This window comes from Ailuropoda melanoleuca, chromosome 5 (assembly GCF_002007445.2).
Source record: "Ailuropoda melanoleuca isolate Jingjing chromosome 5, ASM200744v2, whole genome shotgun sequence".
In the NCBI taxonomy this organism is placed as follows: Eukaryota; Metazoa; Chordata; class Mammalia; order Carnivora; family Ursidae; genus Ailuropoda; species Ailuropoda melanoleuca.
The window spans coordinates 48,234,043-48,257,386 of record NC_048222.1 but is presented as its reverse complement, the minus strand read 5'-3'; the positions used below and the strand labels follow the sequence as shown (position 1 = coordinate 48,257,386).

Below are 23,344 nucleotides of genomic sequence, written 5' to 3'. Positions count from 1 at the left end.
CATATGTGGAATTTAAGAACCAAAACAGGATCATAAGGGAAGAGAGGAAAAATAAAACAAGACGAAATCAGAGAGGGAGATAAGCCATAAGAGACTCTTAATCACAGGAAACAAACTGAGGGTTGCTGAAGGGGAGTTGGGTGGAGGGATGGGGTAACTGCGTGATGGACATTAAGGAGCGCGAGTGATGCAATGAACACTGGGTATTATGTAAGACTGATGAAGAATCACTGACCTCTACCTCTGAAACTAGTAAAACATTATATGTTAATTAACTGACTTTAAATTTTAAAAAAATTTTAACTACTTTTTTAGAAGGATTTGGTCTTGCTTTAATCACTCTTACCATCTCAGCTTTTTAAATCAATGCAGTCCATTTACATTTAATGTAGTCCTCACCATGGTTAGATTTAAACTTACCATCTTGGTATTTATTTTCTATTTGTCCCACATGTTCTTTGTTCCTTTTTTCCCCCTACCTTCTTTTGGATTAACTGAGTATTTTAAACTCCAGTTGATCCTTGAATAACCCAGGGATTAGGGATGCCAACCTCTCACACAGTTGAAAATCTGCATATAACTTTTGACTCCCCCAAAACTTAGATACTAATAGCCTGCTGTTGACTGGAAGCCTTACTGGCTGGTAACATAACTTGTCAGTTAACATATATTTTGCATACCATACATTTTATATACTTTATTCATACATAAAGTAAGCTACAGAAAAGAAAATGGTAAGAGAAAATACATTTACAGTGCTGTAATTTACATACTATACAGTATTTACTGAAAAAAAACCCACATATAAGTGGACCTGTGCAGTTCAAATCCATGTTGTTCAGGGGTCAACTGCACATTTGATTTCCTTTATTGATCTGTTAACTATATCTCCTTTATTTTCTTTCAGTGGTTAACTCCAGGGCAGAGGACATTACTGTAAATATCTCAAAAGGACAACAGTAAATACTTTTGGGCCACACTACCTCTGTTACAATTACTCAACTCTACCAACGTAGCGCAAAGGCAGCCACAGACATGCACCTATGAATGATTACGTGGTTGCATTCCAATAAAACTTTATTTACAAAAACAAGCAGCTAGTCCATGAGCTGTAGGTTGCTGAGCTCGGCACTAAGGTTTCCAATATCCAACTTTCAAATAGCAGAATCCACCTGCCAAAATTATACCACTTCCTGCATAGTGTAAGAAACAATAATATACTTCCACTTTCCCTCCTATCTTTCGTGCCATTATCATAAATTTTGATTCTTTGTATATTATAGACAAATTTTACATTGTTACTATTTTAAGTAATTATCTCTTAAAGAAAATATTTAAATGATAAAAATGTCCTTTATATGTATTTACTATCATTTTAAAGATTTATTTATTTTTGAAAGAGAGTGCACACACGCATGTGCAAGCAGGGGAAGGGGAGCAGAGAGAGAGGGAGAAAAAGTCACAAGCAGATCCACACAGAGCATGGAGCCACACCCAGGGCTAGATCCCACAACCCTGAGATCCCCATCTAAGCCAAAACCAAGAGTCAAAGGCTTAACTGACTGCGCCACCCAGGCGCCTCTATGTATTTACTATTTTACGCTCTTCACTCCTTTGTATAAATCTTCATTTCCATCTGGTATCCTTTCTCTACCTGAAAAACATCCTTTAACATCTTGCAATGTAAATCTCCCAGAGGCGAATTCTCCCAGCTTTGTCTAAAAAAGATCTTTAATTTGCTCTTACTTTGAATATTATTTTCACAAAATAAAGAATCCTAGTTTGACAGTTTTTGTTTCAACACTTTAAAGATGTCATTCCATGTATGTCTTCAGTTTGCTATGTGTGATGGGCAGGCAGCAGTTACTCTTATATCTGTTCCTGGTATATAAACGTATCTTCTTTTTTATGGCTGCTTTTTTCTTTTAAAGGATTTTATTTTTAAGTAATCTCTACCCTCAATGTGGGGCTTGAACTCACAACCCCGAAATCAAGAGTCGTATGCTCCACTGACTGAGCCAGCCAGGCACTCCCCTCTCATTTCTAGTGATTTCCAGTAATTTGATTTTAATGTCTCCTGATATGATTTTGTGTTTATCCTGCCTGAGTTTCACTGAGCTTCTTAGGCCACAGATTAAAATTTTTTTTTGTATCTTAAAATTCTGGAAACATTAATTTTTCAACTCTTTTTTCTACATTGCTTCCTCCTTGGACTCCCAATTAATTATTTTCTCTCTCTGCTTAGATTTAGATTATTTCTACTGTTTTACTGTCCTTTATTCACGTTTTCTTACGTTAGCTTCTGCAATAACTAATTTGCTCTTAAGCCCATCCATTAAATTTTTCAATTCAGAAAATGTACTTTTCACAGTTCTGTAAATTACATTTGGTTCATTATTATAATTTCTATTCTGTTTTCATGTTTTTTTCTGTAATTCTTTTTTTTTTCCTGAAGATTTTATTTATTTGACAGAGAGACAGACAGACAGCCTGGAGAGAGAACACAAGCAGGGGGAGTGGGAGAGGAAGAAGCTCCCAGAGGAGCAGGGAGTCTGATGCGGGGCCCAATCCCAGGACTCCAGGATCACGCCCTGAGCCGAAGGCAGACACTGAACGACTGAGCGACCCAGGCGCCCCTCTGTAATTCTTTGAATAAATTAATAATACTTGCTTTAAAGCCTTTGTGTGCTAATGCCTTTAATTTCTAGTTCTGTTTCTATCTGGGTGTTTTTTACTCCTGACTATAGATCACATTTTTCATCTTTTAGTTATCTAGTAATGCTTTTTGAATGCTAGACATTATGAATGTTTACATTGTTGAGTATCTGTATTCTGTGTCCTCCTTTAACAAATATTATTGAGCTTTATTCTGTCGGGGAGCTAATACACTTGAAAATCACTTTGAAATTTTCAAGCTTGGTTTTTTCAGCTTAATAAAGGTAGGTTTGAAGTGGTCTTTACTCTAGGGTGAGGTAAACCTACTCCTAGCATGGCTTGGGATCTCAACCAAGTGTAATTTCTTACAGCTGTTCAATTTATACATTCTCCAATAGTTTGTCCCTCTCTTGTAGTTGTCTAATACGATCTCACCCTGTACACACACAGGTTAGTTTTCAGCTAAGACTCAAGGCAACCGCTGTCCAGATATCTGGAGATTTTCCCAGTGTAGTCCTCGCTTCTCAGGCACCTGTCCTAAGTCCAGATACCTCAGCCTTCTTAAACTTCGACCTGTCTCTTCGACTCAGCAAAACTGCTATGTACTTCTCACTCTTCTTGAGATCCCCTTTCCCTGTGCTGTAACTAAAATTCTGCCTCTGAAAAGACTCAAGAACCATATGATCCTCTCAATTGATGCAGAAAAAGCATTTGACAAAATACAGCATCCTTTCCTGATTAAAACCCTTCAGAGTGTAGGAATAGAGGGTACATTTCTCAATCTCATAAAAGCCATCTATGAAAAGCCTACTGCAAGCATTATTCTCAATGGGGAAAAGCTGGAAGCCTTTCCCTTAAGATCAGGAACACGACAAGGATGCCCACTCTCGCCACTATTATTCAACATAGTACTAGAAGTCCTTGCAACAGCAATCAGAAGACAAAAAGGGATCAAAGGTATCCAAATCGGCAAAGAAGAAGTCAAACTGTCTCTCTTTGCAGATGACATGATACTCTATATGGAAAACCCAAAGGAATCCACTCCCAAACTATTAGAAGTTATAGAACAATTCAGTAAGGTGGCAGGATACAAAATCAATGCCCAGAAATCAGTTGCATTTCTATACACGAATAACGAGACTGAAGAAAGAGAAATTAGGGAATCCATCCCATTTACAATAACACCAAAAACCATGCGTTACCTTGGAATTAACTTAACCAGAGACGTAAAGGACCTATATGCTAGAAACTATAGATCACTTTTGAAAGATATTGAGGAAGACATAAAAAGATGGAAAAATATTCCATGCTCATGGATTGGAAGAATTAACATAGTTAAAATGTCCATACTACCCAGAGCAATCTACACTTTCAATGCTATCCCGATCAAAATACCGAGGACATTTTTCAAAGAACTGGAACAAATAGTCCTTAAATTTGTATGGAACCAGAAAAGGCCCCGAATCTCCAAGGAACTGTTGAAAAGGAAAAACAAAGCTGGGGGCATCACAATGCCGGATTTCGAGCTGTACTACAAAGCTGTGATCACAAAGACAGCATGGTACTGGCACAAAAACAGACACATCGACCAATGGAACAGAATAGAGAACCCAGAAATGGACCCTCGGCTCTTTGGGCAACTAATCTTTGATAAAGCAGGAAAAAACATCCGGTGGAAAAAAGACAGTCTCTTCAATAAATGGTGCTGGGAAAATTGGACAGCTACATGCAAAAGAATGAAACTTGACCACTCTCTCACACCATACACAAAAATAAACTCCAAATGGATGAAAGACCTCAATGTGAGACAGGAATCCATCAAAATTCTAGAGGAGAACATAGGCAACAACTTCTATGACATCGGCCAGAGCAACCTTTTTCACGACACATCTCCAAAGGCAAGAGAAATAAAAGATAAAATGAACTTATGGGACTTTATCAGGATAAAGAGCTTCTGCACAGCCAAGGAAACAGTCAAAAAAACTAAGAGACAGCCCACGGAATGGGAGAATATATTTGCAAAGGACACCACAGATAAAGGACTGGTATCCAAGATCTACAAAGAACTTCTCAAACTCAATACACGAGAAACAAATAAACAAATCATAAAATGGGCAGAAGATATGAACAGACACTTTTCCAATGAAGACATACAAATGGCTAACAGACACATGAAAAAATGTTCAAAATCATTAGCCATCAGGGAAATTCAAATCAAAACCACACTGAGATACCACCTTACGCCAGTTAGAATGGCAAAGATAGACAAGGCAAGAAACAACAATTGTTGGAGAGGATGTGGAGAAAGGGGATCCCTCCTACATTGTTGGTGGGAATGCAAGTTGGTACAGCCACTCTGGAAAACAGTGTGGAGGTCCCTTAAAAAGTTAAAAATTGAACTACCCTATGACCCAGCCATTGCACTACTGGGTGTTTACCCCAAAGATACAGACGTAGTAAAGAGAAGGGCCATATGCACCCCAATGTTCATAGCTGCATTGTCCACAATAGCCAAATCATGGAAGGAGCCGAGATGCCCTTCAACAGATGACTGGATTAAGAAGCTGTGGTCCATATATACAATGGAATATTACTCAGCTATCAGAAAGAACGAATTCTCAACATTTGCTGCAACATGGACGGCACTGGAGGAGATAATGCTAAGTGAAATAAGTCAAGCAGAGAAAGACAATTATCATATGATTTCTCTCATCTATGGAACATAAGAACTAGGATGATCGGTAGGGGAAGAAAGGGATAAAGAAAAGGGGGGTAATCAGAGGGGGGAATGAAACATGAGAGACTATGGACTATGGGAAACAAACTGGGGACTTCAGAGGGGAGGGGGTGGGGGAAGGGGATGGACTGGTGGTGGGTAGTAAGGAGGGCACGTATTGCATGGTGCACTGGGTGTTATACGCAACTAATGAAGCATCAAACTTTAACATCAGAATCAGGGGATGTACTGTATGGTGATTAACATAATATAATAAAATAAAATTAATTATTAAAAAAAAAAATTCTGCCTCTGGTCAAAAAAATCAGGGAAATCACTGAGAGACTTATTTCTCCCCTCTCAGGGATCTCAGTCCTTCACTACCTATTGTCTAATGTTTGAAAACAATTGTTTCAAATATTTTGTTCATTTAGTCTTCATATATTTACAGGAGGTCTAGCTGGATATCAGTTACTCCATCACGACTGGAAGGAAAATCTCCACTTATTTTTTCCACTAAGCATTTCATGTTTTTCATTTTAGACATTTAATACTTCAATATAGCTGGAGTTTTGTTTTGTTTTAAATATGATGTAAAATGGAGACCTAACTTCATTTTTTTCCAAATGGACAAATTTCTTTTCTAGTTCTACTTATTCAATGACCTCTATTTTTCCTCACTGATGTACTGGTCTCTTTCTGAGCACTCAATTTCACTCCTCAGGTCAACTTGTTCATCCTATGCTAATATCTAACACTCAATTATAATAAGTTTTAATACCTTCCAGGGTAAATCCCTCTTTACTGCATACCACCCTTTAGGGTGGGCCCTACTTCTTCTTAGCCTTTATTTTTCTCTATAACATTTTCAATCCATCATTTTGCTGTAAATAACCCTGCTATAATTAATATTGGAATTGCAGTGAATCTACAAATCAACATGGGGAAAATTGATGTTTTTATGATATTAGCTATTAATTTCCACAACTGTAGTATATCTCTCCATTTATTTAAGATAAATCTTCTTTAACTTTTCTTCCCAAGTTTTATAACTTTCCTTATGTAGGACTTGTAATTCTTTGTTATACTGAATCTTCAATATATGATATTCTTGATACTATTATTAATGTTCTCTTTTTCTGATAGTCTGCTGATATAAAGAAATGCAACCAGGGGCACCTGAGTGGCTCAGTCGTTAAGCGTCTGCCTTTGGCTCAGGGCAGGATCCTGGTGTTCTGGGATTGAGCCCCTACATCAGGCTCCTCCGCTGGAAGCCTGCTTCTTCCTCTCCCATTCCCCCTGCTGTGTTCCCTCTCTCGCTGGCTGTCTCTATCTCTGTCAAATAAACAAATAAAACCTTAAAGAAAAAAAAAAAAGAAATGCAACCTACTTTTGTATATGAATGTTATATCTAGCCACTGCTAAACTTTCTCATATTTAGTATTCTGTAGTCTTGTACTCTCTATGCACATTGCCAACACCTTAGTACAAGCCACTGTTCTCAATCGAGTAACTGAAACACTTGGAATTAGTTTCCCAGTCTCTAGTTTTGTACCCCACCCTGGAGTTAAAAATTCTTTAATGGTCTTGCTATCTCTCTGACCTTTGTATATACTGTTCTCCTGTCTTCCTAGCTCTTCATGGCCAACCTAACTTCTGCTTATTCTTTTAGTTTCTGATTATTGTCCTCAAATACTTCCTAGGCTAGATTAACTACTCCTCTTATGTGTACAGTTATCACCCCATGCTTAATTCTCTTCTATCTCTTACCACTCTCAACTGTTTGTGTCGCCAATTAAACAACAGCTGACCCTCGCACAAACCCTTCATGGGTTTAAACTGTGTGAGTCCACTAATAAGGCGATTTTTTTCCATACATAAACTACCGTCCTATAAATGTATTTTCTCTTCCTTGTAATTTTCTTAGTAACATTTTCTTTTATCTAGGTTACTTCAATTATAAGACTACAGTATATAATACATATAACATACAAAATATGTCAATTAACTGTTCATGTTATCGGTAAGGTATCCAGTCAACAGGAGGCTATCAGTAGTTAAGTTTTTGGGGAGTCAACAGTTATATGCAGATTTTCAATTGCACAAAGGTCAGCACCCCCAACCACCATGTTGTTCAAAGGTCAAGTGTTACTAACTTTTTGAGAACAAGCTTTCATGTTCATCTCCACATACTCCCAGAACCAACCAGTCTCTGACATATGGCAGAAGATTGATATGTAATTATTCAACAACTGCCAAGAATAAAATCTCACTTGTACTTGAAAGATCCACCTGAAATAGAATTGTTTGTGCCATTTCACAGATCAAGAAACACACGTATCTGCACTTGTGACTCAAGAAATGCAAGCAACATTATTCCATCTTACTATTTTTAGAAAACATGCCAAAATACATAATAAATGCTTTACCATAAAATTTTTTTTTTCATTTTAAATCTCTGTTTTGAATTAACTATTTTTAAAAAGGTCAAAAAAAGTAAAAAAAACAATAGTCAAATGGTGAAAAAACTTAATATATTAAAAGCAGAGTTGGAGCCCCACACTGGGCATAGACATTACTTTAAAAATCAATTAATTAGACAATAAACAAACATATATATATCAAAAACCTTGTGATTTTTATTATATAGTGCATAACTATCTCAGTTTGCTTAGGAACACATGATTTTTAGTGTTAAGCTGGGGACGTCCCAGACAAACCAGGGGAATTTGGTCGCTCTAATTTTCATACTAATACAAATACTTATATTTATACAAAACACATGTTTAGACTAAATTTTTCGTAACTTGACAAAATAACATGCAAGACAGAGTATATTTTGGACATGTAACTTAATGTTTTTTCAGTCACACAGATTTGTATTTTAATCTCAGCACCATATCTTTATTATAGGTAAATTACCTGACCTTTTGAACATTAAAAAATATAAATATTTCCCCACAGTGGTATAAATCTTTCAGAAATTCTAGTAACATACATTTTTAATGCAGGAACACATGCCCAAGTTCATTTCCATTTCTTAAACGCAAGCCAGTATTAAAATCCTTACCTGTGTTGCTTCCTCTACACCAGTCATCTGGTACTTCCTCATCCTTTCAAATACTGAATGATCTGCACAGCCCCCCTGTGGACCATATTTATGTGGATAGTCTAAAACACAAAGAAGTAATGTCATTACTATCACATGTTTAGAGATTACTAATTATCTTATAAATGAAAAACTGTCACAATTAACAAAAGCCATAGATGCTTATTGAGCATTCTCATTTTAAAAGCTGACAGGTTAGTAAGTTCTCCATAATAAAATATCACTGGTCTCTAGATTTTTGTCATATAGATGATTTGTGAATTTTAAAAAAGGACAATAATCATTCTTCATTCTAGGTTTAACTTTCCTAACCTTTCCTGCTTCAGATACATAAAGTATGTTAATACTGCAATTTACTTCATTTTGTAATTTATAACTTTCCCTCCAAACACATAAAATTTCCTATGCTGCAAATGTACACCTCAAGCTGAACTACAGTTAGACTACTACAATATTCTATATGGCTTGAATTCCTTCAATGAATACCAACCGGCCTCAAGGAAAAGTGACCTAGAAACATGCTCCATGGCACAGTAAAAGCGGAGTGAGTTTAAATTTCTTTGATGTGTAATTCAAGTGAGTGTTTTATAAGCCAATAACTATTTTATCATCATTTGTTTTCCCTTTATAATTAAACAGTGATTAAAAATCCTTAACTGAATTGGCTCTATTTCTAGATAGCTGTTCCATTTTAGTTTAGTCATTTAAAAGCTTATTCCACTCTCTCAAATTTCACGTACTTCTCCCTTGCTAGGGTTCTCCTTATTCATGAACATATTTTATAATTTAATCAAGGTACCATAATTAAGAGAACTGTCAAGATAAAATACCAAGACATGGGTGAGAAGGGAAGCACTGAAAAATCCTTAAGTAGCTTAAGATACAGTACAAAGAATTATAATTAGAAACACTACACATAATTTCTTAAGAAAATCTAGAACCTACAGTGGATACTAGGACCTATTTCTTTGGAAATGCTAATTAGATAGTACAACACAAATTTAATCTAGCAGTTAAGAGGCAGGAGTTATGGGACAACCTACATTTACTGATATTGACAGCTCTGACCTAAACTTAAGTTTTTTTATTAGGGGTCAACACCGCAAAAACTGTAAAATTCCAATCAATAAATGTGAAATGACAGACTTAAAATGTTACCACTTTATAACCCCACATGTATAAAGTGATTTAGGTAAGGATCATTAATGGGTACTAAAACCATTAGATGAAAGATATGAGGTACCGGGATTTTCATAGTCTCTGAAAGTAACCCCCCATAGATTATTTATTAATTATAAAGGAAAATGGCACCTTCACACTAAAGATATAGCAACTCTCACTTCATTTACCAAGTGATCAAGCTAAGCACGACCAGTAGTAGAAAGGTATGTGCCTCTTGATGTGATTCAGTAAGGAATGCCCAGCTTTCCCTATACAATATTCTTGACCAAATATGTTCACTGAATCTAATGATGAATAAACAATCAGACACAACAAAATGCAGAACATCCTATAAGTCACTGACCTAGACACGTAAAAAAAGGCAATGTCATTTAAAGAAAAAAAACAGAAAAAGTTGATAACTAAGAGTAGGGGAGCCTGGTAATTAAGACACTAAAAGAGACATAATAAACAAATGCAAAAAAGGTATTCTTAGGACTACTGGAGAAATTTTATTATAGACTGGATAGTAAATGATATTACTGAATTAATTTTTTTAGGGGTGAAATACTACTATAGCTAGTTATGAAAATGTACATATTCTTAGGGAGTGTGTGTTTTAGGGGATGTGTTTAGCAGTGAAGTTCCATGATGTCTACAACCTATTTTCAAACAGTTCCCCAAAAAGTGTATGACGGGGTGCAAAATGTTCTTTTGGTTTTTTTAAATGGCAGATCTGGGAGAAGGATATATGTGTTTATTACACAATTCTTTTAACTTTTTTTAAGTTTAAAAATTTTCAAAATAAAATTAGGACTAAAAGACTGAAATGTCGGTAGAACAAATGATTTCAAAGTGGAAAACTAACACAACTGAAGTACCAAATGGGAAAAAACCTAATATGTGTATTATTTTAGCATTTCAAAGGTTGACCGTGGGAAAGTAAAAACATAACATCATCCAACATGTATTTAATAAGAATCTGCCACAAAGGCTGAAAAGTTTTCCAATATAATATGCCCAGATTTTCAATTCTCAGCTTTTAGAAGATTTGGGGTTATAATCATAATACCTTCCTCTGATAATATAATTTTAACCTGAAAATATCCCAATGACCTTGCCCATTTTCTAACTGGAATCTAGCTTTCCTGAACCACCAGTGAAGAAGTTCCTCCATGCCAAGAACACTCATTTTAATAAACAAAGAAAATACATACAGTCATACTCACAGGCAAGTTTATACACATACTTAAGTACCTTTTTCAGTTAACAGAATTTAGATCTCTTGGATTTTGCTACTTACTTTAATTGTTATTATAAAGCCATGTTCATAGTTTGATATCATTTATACATCCATAATTTTGTGCTATTTTATTTTACCCCCACACTAGGATAGTCCAGACTCCAGTAACTAAAAACATGGGCTGATTCTTTAGCTTAGTTTTCCCTTAACTCATGGCTAAGAAAATGGTTTATCTTTTTAAGATAACAATGTGTATGAGGAGGAACCCTTCTGCTGACCCTGGCAGCAACTAGGCAGATAAGTAAAAAAATGCACTCAGAGTTACTGATACACAAAATATTTTGCCATATAAAAACAGATGAAACTAGTTTATATATTTTCAAAAGTTTAGTTTCTGTTCCAATGTGATAAGCAACTAACTTACTATTCAATTAGCACTTTATGTTCTTACTTTCCCACTAACGGGTCAGTTTGTGGTACCCTAAATTAGATTTATTAAGTCAGTATTTAAGATAGTAAGAATCTATTTTACCACTTACCTTAGGCAAATTTTAATTCAATAAAATAAATGCATATTTACCATTTGATGAAATTCTTATAGTTGAATTAGACAATACACACACACAAAAGAGCTATTTCGACACCAGAAACTAATATAACACTGTATGTTAACTATATAGGAATTAAAATTAAAACTTTAAAAAAAACTACTACTTAAAACTACAGTTCTGATTTTATCATATTTCCTAAAACCATCTTAATAACCCTGAAACCCAAACTGCTATCTCTCACACAGACACATTAGCACAGACACACAAGCATTGACACCAATGATACCACTCCCAAGTAAAAAACTATTTAACTTATTAGCCCTGTGATTAAATCATTACAATCAATTTTCAGATGAACTTTCCCTAAATGTCTACCATACCTGGTCTCCCCATCCCACACGCCTCACCACTACCAGAAAGAAAAGATGAAAGGAAAGGAAGAAAAGAAAGAACAAAAGAAAGAATATGGGGGCAATATGGAGGGAATAATTTGTTTACCAAATACATAAATATCCCCCAAATCCTTCATATCAATATATCACTTAGCCAATAAAAAAAGGTTTTTAACTATTCAAAAATCTTATTTGAAAAAACAATTTTACTCTTGGCATAGTTTAGCAAACACTGCCCAAAAGGTCCTCATTATCCTGCATACAAAGCTGGACTGAATTTCCCAGCTCCCTTCCTATTAGGTGTGACATATAACCAAGTTCAAGTTGAAGGAAAGTGAGCAGTACAGAAGTACACGAGACAGGATAACTGTGTTCTTTTCCCCTTCTGAATGGCTGGTGGGAGAAAACCTGGGAACAGTATGAAATAAAGTACCCTGGATTCCTGAATTACTTGTTGAAGAAAAGCTGCCTGATGAGGAATACTCACCTTAAACTGTTACATAGTGAGAAATGAGCTTCTAGTGCATGGATTTTGTCACTGAATTTGGGGGCTGTTTGGTACTGCAGTTAGCACTGCCTTAATACATGGTGAAAACGTTTGTCAAAGAGAGAAAAACTCATTTTATACCTGCTCTCCAATGGCATTTAGCAAATTTTTTGAATCATAGTACCAAAATAATCTTAAACTAGCATATCAGAAATTCTTTAGCAGTGTTAGTATTAATGGTCATTTTCTGAATGCTTTCATTTCTAACTAGTTTTCACCCATCCCCAGATAGAACTTTTGCCAAAAAATTAGATAAACAGTTAAGTTGAACACTCATACACACGGTAATAATTCCACTTTTAGATGAAGATAGAAGCTTGCAAACTCTGTAACACCCAGATAAAGTATTTCACATGCTTAGAGAAATGTGCTATTATCACTGTTCAAACAGTTTAAGAAGATTTACTCAATGCATGATTTTCAGTTTTAAAAAGTAAAAAGAGCTGTGAAGCTTGTTAGCAATGTAGGTTATAAGTCCACCACATAACAAATACGTCAAAATAACATTTTTGTTTCAATACATAATTTAGTTCAACTGTAATACTTCAATATATAAATCAGTTAATATCCTTGATATTATTCAAATTTGAGAAATAACAAATATCATAATCTGACCATGACAAGAATTAGGATATACCTCCATTCAAAACATACTAAGGGGGCACCTGGGTGGCTCAGTTGGTTGGGCATCTGACTTTGGCTCAGGTCATGATCTTGGGGTCCTGGGATTGAGCCCTGTGTCAGGCTCCCTGCTCAGCACAGAGTCTGCTTCTGCTACTCCCTCTCCCTCTGCCCCTCCACCCTGCTCATGCTCATTCTCTCTCTCAAATAAATAAATAAAATCTTTAAAACACACACACACACACACACACTAAGAAATATAGTTTGAATCTGTTTCTACACAGGCACAAAAGAGCTACTACAAAGTATTTCTGGAAGAGAGAATTTTATACTTCCAAACACTTGAACCAGTAAATGTGCACAGCATTTAAATGAGTATCTTACTGAATTCAGGAAAAAAACAAAAATATCCCTGTCTTAAAACAACTGTTAACATCATTCTCTTTAGTATGATGATAAGGGAAGCCAAAGAATAATATACATGTCTGATTTATACATATTCAGCAGTCCCTATTATATAGTAACTCAATAAAATATAAATACTTTCCAGATATTAGTAATAGTAGACACATTGACACTCTCTTGTCATCAATATATTGGCACTGATGCTGAGCATTTGAACATTAAGATTAGGACACTCAAACAAGTACTGCTTAATGGGTATCTCACCTACATGACATAATATATAAAGCTAATATATCTATAAACATAAATAAACATATACATGTATACACACACATATATATTTGTTGACATTGTATATGCAGCCAAGATTAGAATGGATTTCTTCCCACCACTCCTCCACAATCAGAAGTCAAACAAATACTAGTATAATAGCACACCACCTATAGGCTAGCATCAGCAGCAGTTGAAAGGAAGTCAGCAGAAACTTAAGAACAGAACCACCACCTTGCAGGCCATCATTCCCCAGGGGGAAAAGGCGGCCTAAAATGAGATTGTTCTGCCCCACTGTACCTCCAAAAAGTTGCATCTGGCTGGACCCAAGAGAATACAGACATTACAGAAAATCACCTCCTCTGGTCCATCACCTGGCAGAGGTCAAGAGACTCCTGCCACATTGCTCCACTTCATCAGGAGAACTCCAGCAAGAATCAAGGAGGAACCCAAGAACTCTTCCTGTAACTGGGAAAACATTCCCCTGCCCCTCATGTCACTAAACACTCAAAACTATCTACCACTTTCTGCCCTAATTAGGACTATTCTCATTGTGACTTAGCTTTTATAGTCATGAGACTATACCAGCGACTACTCTAACTCATTATAGGTTATTGGCTGCCGCCAGGTCACTACTTCCCTTTATTTCCTTATTTTTAGCTCTTCTCTCTCTGACATCACCAACACAATTCTTAGTGATTCCAACAATATTGATGATTCTTTCAGTACACTTACACCACCTTTTCTTCAATGATCTCCTACATCAAGTTCTCACAGTCTTATTTTGAACCTGCCATTACTAATAACTGAAACCCATTAATAATCTCAACTTGCACATCCTACTTTCTTTCCACCAATTACCTTTTCTGAAAATTCCCTCCAACAGTCCTGCAACACCATTAAGACCTTTCAATCTACCAATGTTACCACCTTGTTCACTATCACTGGATATTCTCTTTCTTCTGTTTATTCAGCTTATATCCAAGAGTCAATTATTATCATAATTACTTCACTGTATTGCCTTAAAACTTCCCTGCCCTCCCCATCCCACGTCTCACCCAAATTGTTTAAAATGAACCTTCTACCCGCACCGCTGCAACTGAAGGGGCCCAGAGAAAGCCGGTAACTATGACTATTCTCACTCAAAAATAATCATCTGTAACCTCTAGCAGTTCCTTTATGCTACCCGGCAATGACACTATATTTCCAGAGTCAGTTCTCAATCCTAGTTACCCAGTTAACTATAGGCACTCCTTGCTTTGCCACATTAGTGACAGCAGCAAAACTGGCCATTCCAGCTGAAACTCTGCAAAGTGATCTTAATATCAATGGGGAAAATTACAATTGTTCCCAACCTTCAAAAATTTTAAATATGAAAATACTAATACCCTCTTATTAAATATACTGAAACTCTCAATACTAAAACTCTAATTATTACTTACAAATGTATAGAGGAATGAAAAATAATAAAACTATTATTTACTATACCATACTTTAAAATATTAGAAGAATTAGATATCTAAAAAGAAAAATGTAGTGTTTTATCTCTTTATAAGTTGTATTTTATATATCATAAACTAAAGATAGACATTCTTTTTGAAAGTTTGATATTTAAGATAAAAAAGACATTTCCAAAGCAAGAGTTTATACGTGCTTCAAATTCTGTTAGCACAAAACTGTCCCAACAGAAAAAAAAGGAATCAAGTGTAAAATTTTTCCTATATACTTTCAAAGTTTCTAAAAGACCCTATTTACCCGGGTCACCACATTAACTATGAAAATGGACAATGACATTTTCCCTCTAAAATTACTGACAATATAATCCCCATTTCTAGAAAAAGCCTTTGTTCAACTAATGAATAAGCCCTCATTGTGATGCTAAATCATAGGATGCACTGTAGTTCCCCTGAAAAGGCCAAACAGCATATTCTTTCACAAAGAATGAATCATTGGTGTAGAATATTCAGCCTGTTTAAAACAAAGATTGGCTTTAAATCTATTGCCTTTCTTCCAGTTCTTCTGCATGCCAACCTCTTGCTTTTGTTTTGCTGTAGGAGGGGCAAATATAAATAATACATGTATTGTGATACCACCTCAAGCAGGAAATAGTTCTAGTTAACTCTCAATCATCTACTCCAGGAGGAAGGAAATATCTACCATTCAGATTCTCTGTCCAACAGAATGGGTGCATAAAATACCCACTTCTCACTACATACTAACTAGGGCAGACCTTGCATCCCCTTGCATCCTCACTATTCTCAGTAAGGCTTCCCCCACCTCTGTGCGACTGGCAGGTAGAAAGCTGACTGCAAACTTGGCTACGAGATGTCAAAATTTGGTGTAATCTCTCCAATAACATGCTATGACTCACCAAATCCAATGAAATAAATCTAACTTTTATTATCTTTTTTTTAAAAGATTTTATTTATTTATTTGACAAGAGATAGAGACAGCCAGCGAGAGAGGGAACACAAGCAGGGGGAGTGGGAGAGGAAGAAGCAGGCTCACAGCACAGGAGCCTGATGTGGGGCTCGATCCCATAACGCCGGGATCACGCCCTGAGCCGAAGGCAGACGCCCAACTGCTGTGCCACCCAGGCACCCCTAACTTTTATTATCTTAATTGAATTTAAAATAAATTGACTTCACAGACAATGAACAAAAAGTTGTTAATATCTGGAGAATAGCTGGGTAGGGACCCTGCCCACGAAAATGCTGTTTATTCCCAACAAATCAACAAGGATTCACTGAAGAAGAGTAAAAGGAAGAAGTGGGCTATTTTTTTTTTCTTTATGACAGATGATGAGTTTGGAGGAATTAAAGAATTTGCTAGGGCAAACCCCAAATGTCCTTCCCTCCTTTAACTCCAGGAGATAGGAGTCCCTTTCTCCTGAACACCCTGTCCCCTTTCCTCATATCCAGTCTCTGTTTGGGGATGGTGGAAAGAGCATGGGAAGAGAAGCATAGTATGATCATCCCTGGGAAGGAGAAGAAGTTGAAGGTGGTCCCCCTTTTCACCTGCACTCACAACACTGATCTCCCAGGAAACAGAGAGGGGAAGCTGGGCCAGGCATGTCCTTTCCTACCCCTCGTTTTTAAGAAGAAAGGATTAGTGTTGACGGCCAAGTAGATCATGGGCATCAAGTCAACAGGAGCAATGCTGCTCTATTATTATGATCAATTATAAACAGAATCACTAGACTGACTCTAAGATGCATTAGGATAAGAACCTCTGCGTCCACAGTATCTGAAAGTGTCTTATACAAATCAGGCACTCAAATGATTTTAATAAATTAATCACATGTCAACTACATTCAAATTTTAAAAATAATTAATCATTAAACCTATAAATCTTACAACAGAAACTTGTAATGAAAACTTTTAACATACTGATTTAATATGACCATTATACTCATCTAATCTGGGACTATATACCCCTATACACAGAAAATGGGTGAGTCCAGGGCAAAGAAGATGCCAGTTTCCTTTCTTTTCTTAAGTTCCTGAGCTGTGGCAGCTAAAAACAAATATTACTGCAGCCAGAGTTACAGCTACCTTTCTTCTACCTTCAGAGATTCTTACTTCTAACAGCCAAAAGTCTACCCTATACTCAAGGTTCAAGTCAAATGCCATCTCCCCTAAGAAGTCTTCCTAAGTATCCCTAAGGCTCCTTCAGTTTGTACTACCCTCAGTGCTGTGATGACATTTCGGCTAACCATATACCACATTCTGACTAGATTACTGACTGAAAATGCCCGTGATGGTTTTCTTTTTTAAGCCTTAATCCTTCCTGTACATGCACGAATTAATAAACACTTGTTGAATTTACTTTTTCAGTCAGCAACTGGTTTCCATTCCTCTTTAAAGCTCATCCATTAACCAAAGACCTGTAAACTGCTGACTCCAATAACCTCCTTTTAGCCTTCATTCCACCTGCAATAACAAGGAACTGTCTGCAACCAAAAAACTGTTTATACGTGAAAGTGTGTTCTAAATCTCTAACTACTTTACAGATTGACTATAACACAGACCTTGTTCAAAATCAGGGCATGTATGCACATAAATTTTCTAATTGTATGTCAATGTTATTCTTAATTGTACTAATTTATTTACAAAACAAGTAATGAGAGGGAAAAAACTATTAGTTACCAAACATCAGCAACACAAGAATAAACAGACAGAGAGTACAGACCCTCAAAGAGCTTACAGTCTAGCTAGGGTGTTAGACATACAAACAAGTATCCATTTAAATATTAACTCCCTAAGTGTTAAGTGTTGCTGCATTCATCCACAGTTAATAAACAGTTACATATTGGTTGAATTTAATGTACTCATCCAGTCAACAGCTGTTTTCCTTCCATGCCTCTTCCCAGAGGTCAATCATATGGACCACTGACCCGTAAACTGCTGGATTTGAAACACAGTGAGGACTCACCAATACATAAACGGCAGTAAAGAGAGGTACAGCCAGAAGTGAGGGGCCAGAAAGGCTTCTAGATTATTTCCGAAATGCATTTTGAAGGATGAGTATTGGTTTGGGGGAGACAGAATTATACACAACTCTCATAAGACAAATGTTCCTTCTGCTCTCTTGCTTCCATAAGGCTCACCTTACATTTCCAAAATGTTCCCTCTCTAGAGCTCAGGTATTAGACCAAGACGGTAAAAGACCTTAGTATTTGTTACATCCTCTTGTCTTTTTTCAAAATTTATCGTATGTAAAATGATCTTTAATTAATCAATAGTTGATGAGTTTATCAAAAGCTTTAGAGTTGTTTTATTTTTAATAACCCAAAACAGAAACAACCTAAATGTCCATCAAATTTGTCCATCCCGGCCAGTGCATGAAGATGTTATCCACACAATGAAATACTACCTCAGTAAAAAGGAATGCACAAACAATATGGATGAATCTCAAAAAAACTATGCTAAAGAATCCAGATTTTTTCAAGACTACATAATACCTACGTGCATTTACATAAAATTCTACAAAATGCAAACCAGCCTGCAGTTGAGTACCTGAGGAAAGAAGGGCTGAGAAGAAAAGGATTACACTGAGTACGAGGAAGCCTTTTGGGGGCAATGGATACATACACTATATTAAGATTATGGTAACAATTTCACAGATGTATAGAAATGTCAAAAAATTACCAAATAGTATACTTTACATGAGCAGTTTTGAAGATAATGTATACCACAGCAATGTTTAATAGTAAAAAAGAGGAAACAATCTGAAAGTCCATTTAGTTGATGGGTTAGTAAATAACATACTCACCAATGAACAGAATATTATGCAACTATTTAAAAGAAAAATGTTAATGGTGGTGGACACACTTCTACTTCATTAACAGGCAAAAATATTTTATATAGTCATTTGATAATCAGCAAAATCAAAAATATTTCCAGCTCTAGAGGGAAAGTAGATATCATCCAATTTTAGAAGAGAATAAGGGATGTTAAAAATCTGGTCTAACACCCTCATTTTATACATAGAGAATGAGACCTACTTACTTGCATAAAAAAAGGAAGACCTTCCCATAAGGTCACAAAGCTATGCTCGCTCGTACATCATCCTGATTTCCCTCCTAACTCCTTTGTCATACATATGGCATGCCTCAGTTCTCCGACACATTATCTCTTGCGATTTTTTCCCTACCACGTCTGCCACTAACTTGTTGTTATGGTCTTGAGCAAATGAATTAAACCCTGAAACCCTTTTAACTAGTTGATCTACAAGGTCACCTTTTAAGACTCCCGAAGCTGCTGAAACCAGTTATATCCACATCAATGAATTCCTAGTGTAATGTCTGCATATAAAGATACAAGATAGCAAGACTGCTTATGTAGATTATCTATCTAATCTCCAAATCAACCATGAACAAAAAGGACTAAGTGGTATTCTTACCTTGTCATAACTTCACTTCTATGTCCTAGGACAAAGTGCTTTTTACTACCTAAGTACAGAATGAACAAGTATGAATTTTAAGCTGATAAATACATGTGGTTATCACCGTCACATGTGATTATCAAAGTGCCTAGAGAAGTTATTGACCATTTTCACTGCAAACTGTCTCTGTGTCCTGGTACTGCCTCAAAAGCCATATTCCCTAAGATTCTCTGGAACAGCAATAACATTTTCCATGGCGGCTTCATACATTTATGCCTACAGTTGCAAAAACAGTATTAAAAGAAGGGTAGCCAAATTCTCATCAGAACGCCTACCCTAAGTTGGTATACTTCACCTGTCATTTGCTTCTGCTGAGAATAAACATACAGGGATACTAAATTCACTCAAGCATATACACAGTGATCTAAACAATCACACAGTAATTGAGTTGTGAAAATAAATTACTGGCACTTAAGCAGATTTTATGAAAATAATAATATACATTAAAGGAATGTCCTTTCCCTCTTAATTAGTTGTAAAGTAGAACATCCACTGCTAAATATAGTGAGGAGAGAATCTGGCTTATAACAACAATAGATGCAAATGTGTCATTTTAGAAAGGCTTACAGATTTCAGAAAAGCCCCAGAAATCCTTGGAGTATGTTAGAATTTACAGCTTTCTTCCGCAAGTGAAGCAGACAAGCACATGGTTAAGAACACAAGATCCATTATCAAGTGACATAAGTTTTCTAAGCCTTAATTTTCCTCATCTATAAGCTGGGAAGAAGGGGATATGATATGTGTGCCTATTACACTCTATAGTGTTGTTATAAAGATTAAATGAAATAATGTAATCAAAAAAGTTTATATAGTACCAGGACACATTAAACAGTAATAACTGTTGTTACTACTACTACTACTACTACTACTACTACTACTACTAGTACTACTAGTACTATAACCTTAGGTATTCCACACAGAGAGGTTAAAGAGCCAATCAAAAGTAAGTTATCGATCCATCCTCAAGAAGAGGGAGGGGTGAGCAAGCTACAGCCTGCTGAACAACTCAGTTGTTTGGTTTGCCGTTCAAGCTAAGGAAGGTTTTTACATTTTTAAATGGTTGAAAAAAAATTACAAACAAAATCACTCTAAACATTACTATTTTTAAGCTCTAATACCATTATTTGTATATAATAACAATATGAAAAGGCCTCCTTAACATGAACTTTTTTTTTTTTTTAATGAACACACATTTTAATTGGACAAGTAAAAAGTAAGAGCTGAAATCAGTGGTAAAGTTAAATGCCAATAGAAATGGAAAACTCAGTCACATCCAGTGTCATTGATCCTCCAAGCTAACTCATCATCTTTGGGGGAAAAGAAAGGTTGACATAAAGGAAAGTATTTGGAAGTTACTGTAAGGTGGAAAGTGGAAAAATGCAATTATAGGACAGGAAGAAATAAAAGCACAAAGAAAGAGCAGAATATGCTTAACCTACTTACACGTAGATAGGAGAAGGAAGGAAATGAGAGAGCAGATGTAATAATACAAACCATAAAAGGCAGAACACACTCAGTATAGGGTGCTTATGGGTGTAAATCAGCAAAAGATGAAGTCTGATTATAACACAAATAAAAACAGGAATTCAAAATCTGTCCATTACTCTCCTCTTCTCCCTCCTTTCCCATAAGGCCTTGTTTGATTTTGAGATAACATTATAAGGAAAATGTTTCAAGATTTCATTAAGTGTCTATAAAGAATCTGCTCCAGAGATTAAATAATATTGGGAATGTTAAAGGAGCAAAAGAAACAGAAACCACATTTGGAGAACTTATATACCCTGATAGGAAAGGCAAACCCACAAAAAGATTGTTACTAAAAAAATTACAAAGTAACATACAAATCAAGTAGATAATAATTCTGTTGGAGAAAGAAAGGAAGGCAAAGGAATTCATATTCCAGCTTCTGAAGAAGGACTGTAGCATGGAGCTTGAGAAAAGTCTGAAACACCAGGAGGGGAAACCGGAAAAGGAATCAAACAGGGATGAATAAAAATATAGACAAGTAGCATTAAAAATATGTATATATAGATATAGATATATAGGCAAGTAGCATTAATGAATTTATGAGTTAGCAAGCAGCTAAAATCATAAATGCATCCTATCTAGAATAATTATGCTATTTTCTATAGCAATCCAGCATCAGAGATAACAAGCAGTTGGACAGACTGAAGAAGTATGGAAACTGTCAGAACTAATGGAGCAAAAAGCCAAGATGGTTAGGCTTTCCAGTACATTATTAGGAGTGAGAATGAAATTATTGACAATAAACTTCTGGCTGCAGAATGGAAAATGAAGCCAGAAGGAAGTTGCCAAGTTAGGAAAATAGGCAAAAAATGAGAGACTAGTCTAATTATAGTCAAAAATAAAATATGAGTATTCAAGAGGCATTATAAATTAGAGGAATGTATTTCTGTGGTATTTCATGAAAGCATTCTCGTGACTAGATGACCACGAATATATGGACAATGGTAAAATTAAATGGTGAAGTCTATTTTCTACTCTTAAAACACAGAAAAAGAACTCTCCCAACAAATTACCATCATATGAAAACCAGGGTAGAGGACAAAATCCATCATGATAAACCTAGAGTCTTACCAAGCTGAAGTAAAATCACTATTTCAAGATTCTAAAAAGAAATACTCAAAGGATTTAAAGATTACAAGAGTATCAAAAATATTCCTTAAATACTACACAATACTACACAAATATCCACCCTAAAATTTATATTAGAAGGAAAGCCACACACACAAAGGCATTATAGCATTCAATGACTGGCTGATATCAGAATACAGAATTTCCAGTTCAATCAGAGATGGCTGACTCATAGTTCAAATAGAATTGGTTGTAACATATCAACAAAGTAGGACTGGCATAGATTAACAAGGAAATTATCTCTTATATAGGTCTAATATTCGTTAAATTGAGACTTTGGCTGTGACTTAGACTATCTCCTGGCCTGATCAACAGCTTAGGAAAGAAAACAGCTCAGGCTTGGTATGTCTCCACATACTTTTAACTATTTATATGCCTTTTTGAAAAAGGCTACTTGATAAGATTTAAGTACTTACTAATATCATCTTCATGATAAATGACAGAATGAAAGGGCAGAGTTCGGTCTTTAATATATCTCTCTGCTGGCTCAACATAAAACGTGCCACCACGAGTCTGGATGAATCCTTCAAATCTTCCATCGATAACAGATCCATGGCTAAAACTTCCTTCTTCACCTGTTAATGAAAGCAACAAACACTTGAAAAATTAATTTGCACATAAATATTAAATTCATTATCCTTTAAAAAGCCATTCTTATATATTTTAAAAACCTGAATACAAATTTATTGGAGAAATTAATTTTCACATAAAATACATTAAGCAGAATTTGAGAAGTGAACTAGTACTTAGTTAAAATCTATACAATTACTAGGTAACAACAATGAGAAATAGAACACCTGTCTCATTGACAATCATATTCCCAGCATCTAAGCACAGTACCTGGAAAGAATTCAAATAGTCATTCAATAAATAATTGTTAAATTAACTTAAACTGTGAAAGAGGCAAACAGATCCACTGATAAAATATGCACTTCCAAAATAAAGATATTAAAGTATCTTTTGAGGAGTGCCTGGGTGGCTCAGCTGGTTAAGTGTCTGACTCTTGATCTCGGCTCAGGTCTTGATCTCAGGGTCATGAGTTCAAGTCCCGCATTAAAAAAGGAGGGGAGGGG

General features: G+C 35.8%; 1 protein-coding gene across 1 annotated transcript in view; it reads right to left on the bottom strand.

Moving 5' to 3' along the window:
* Positions 1-23,344, bottom strand: part of ADAM10 (ADAM metallopeptidase domain 10) — a 150,565-nt gene that overhangs the window by 61,160 nt on the left and 66,061 nt on the right. Inside the window, exons 4-5 of the mRNA XM_034660916.1 lie at positions 22,688-22,846; positions 8,442-8,542 (exon numbers count right to left, since the gene is read on the bottom strand). Coding sequence (XP_034516807.1) covers positions 8,442-8,542; positions 22,688-22,846 — 260 coding nt within the window. The remainder of the gene's footprint in view (positions 1-8,441; positions 8,543-22,687; positions 22,847-23,344) is intronic.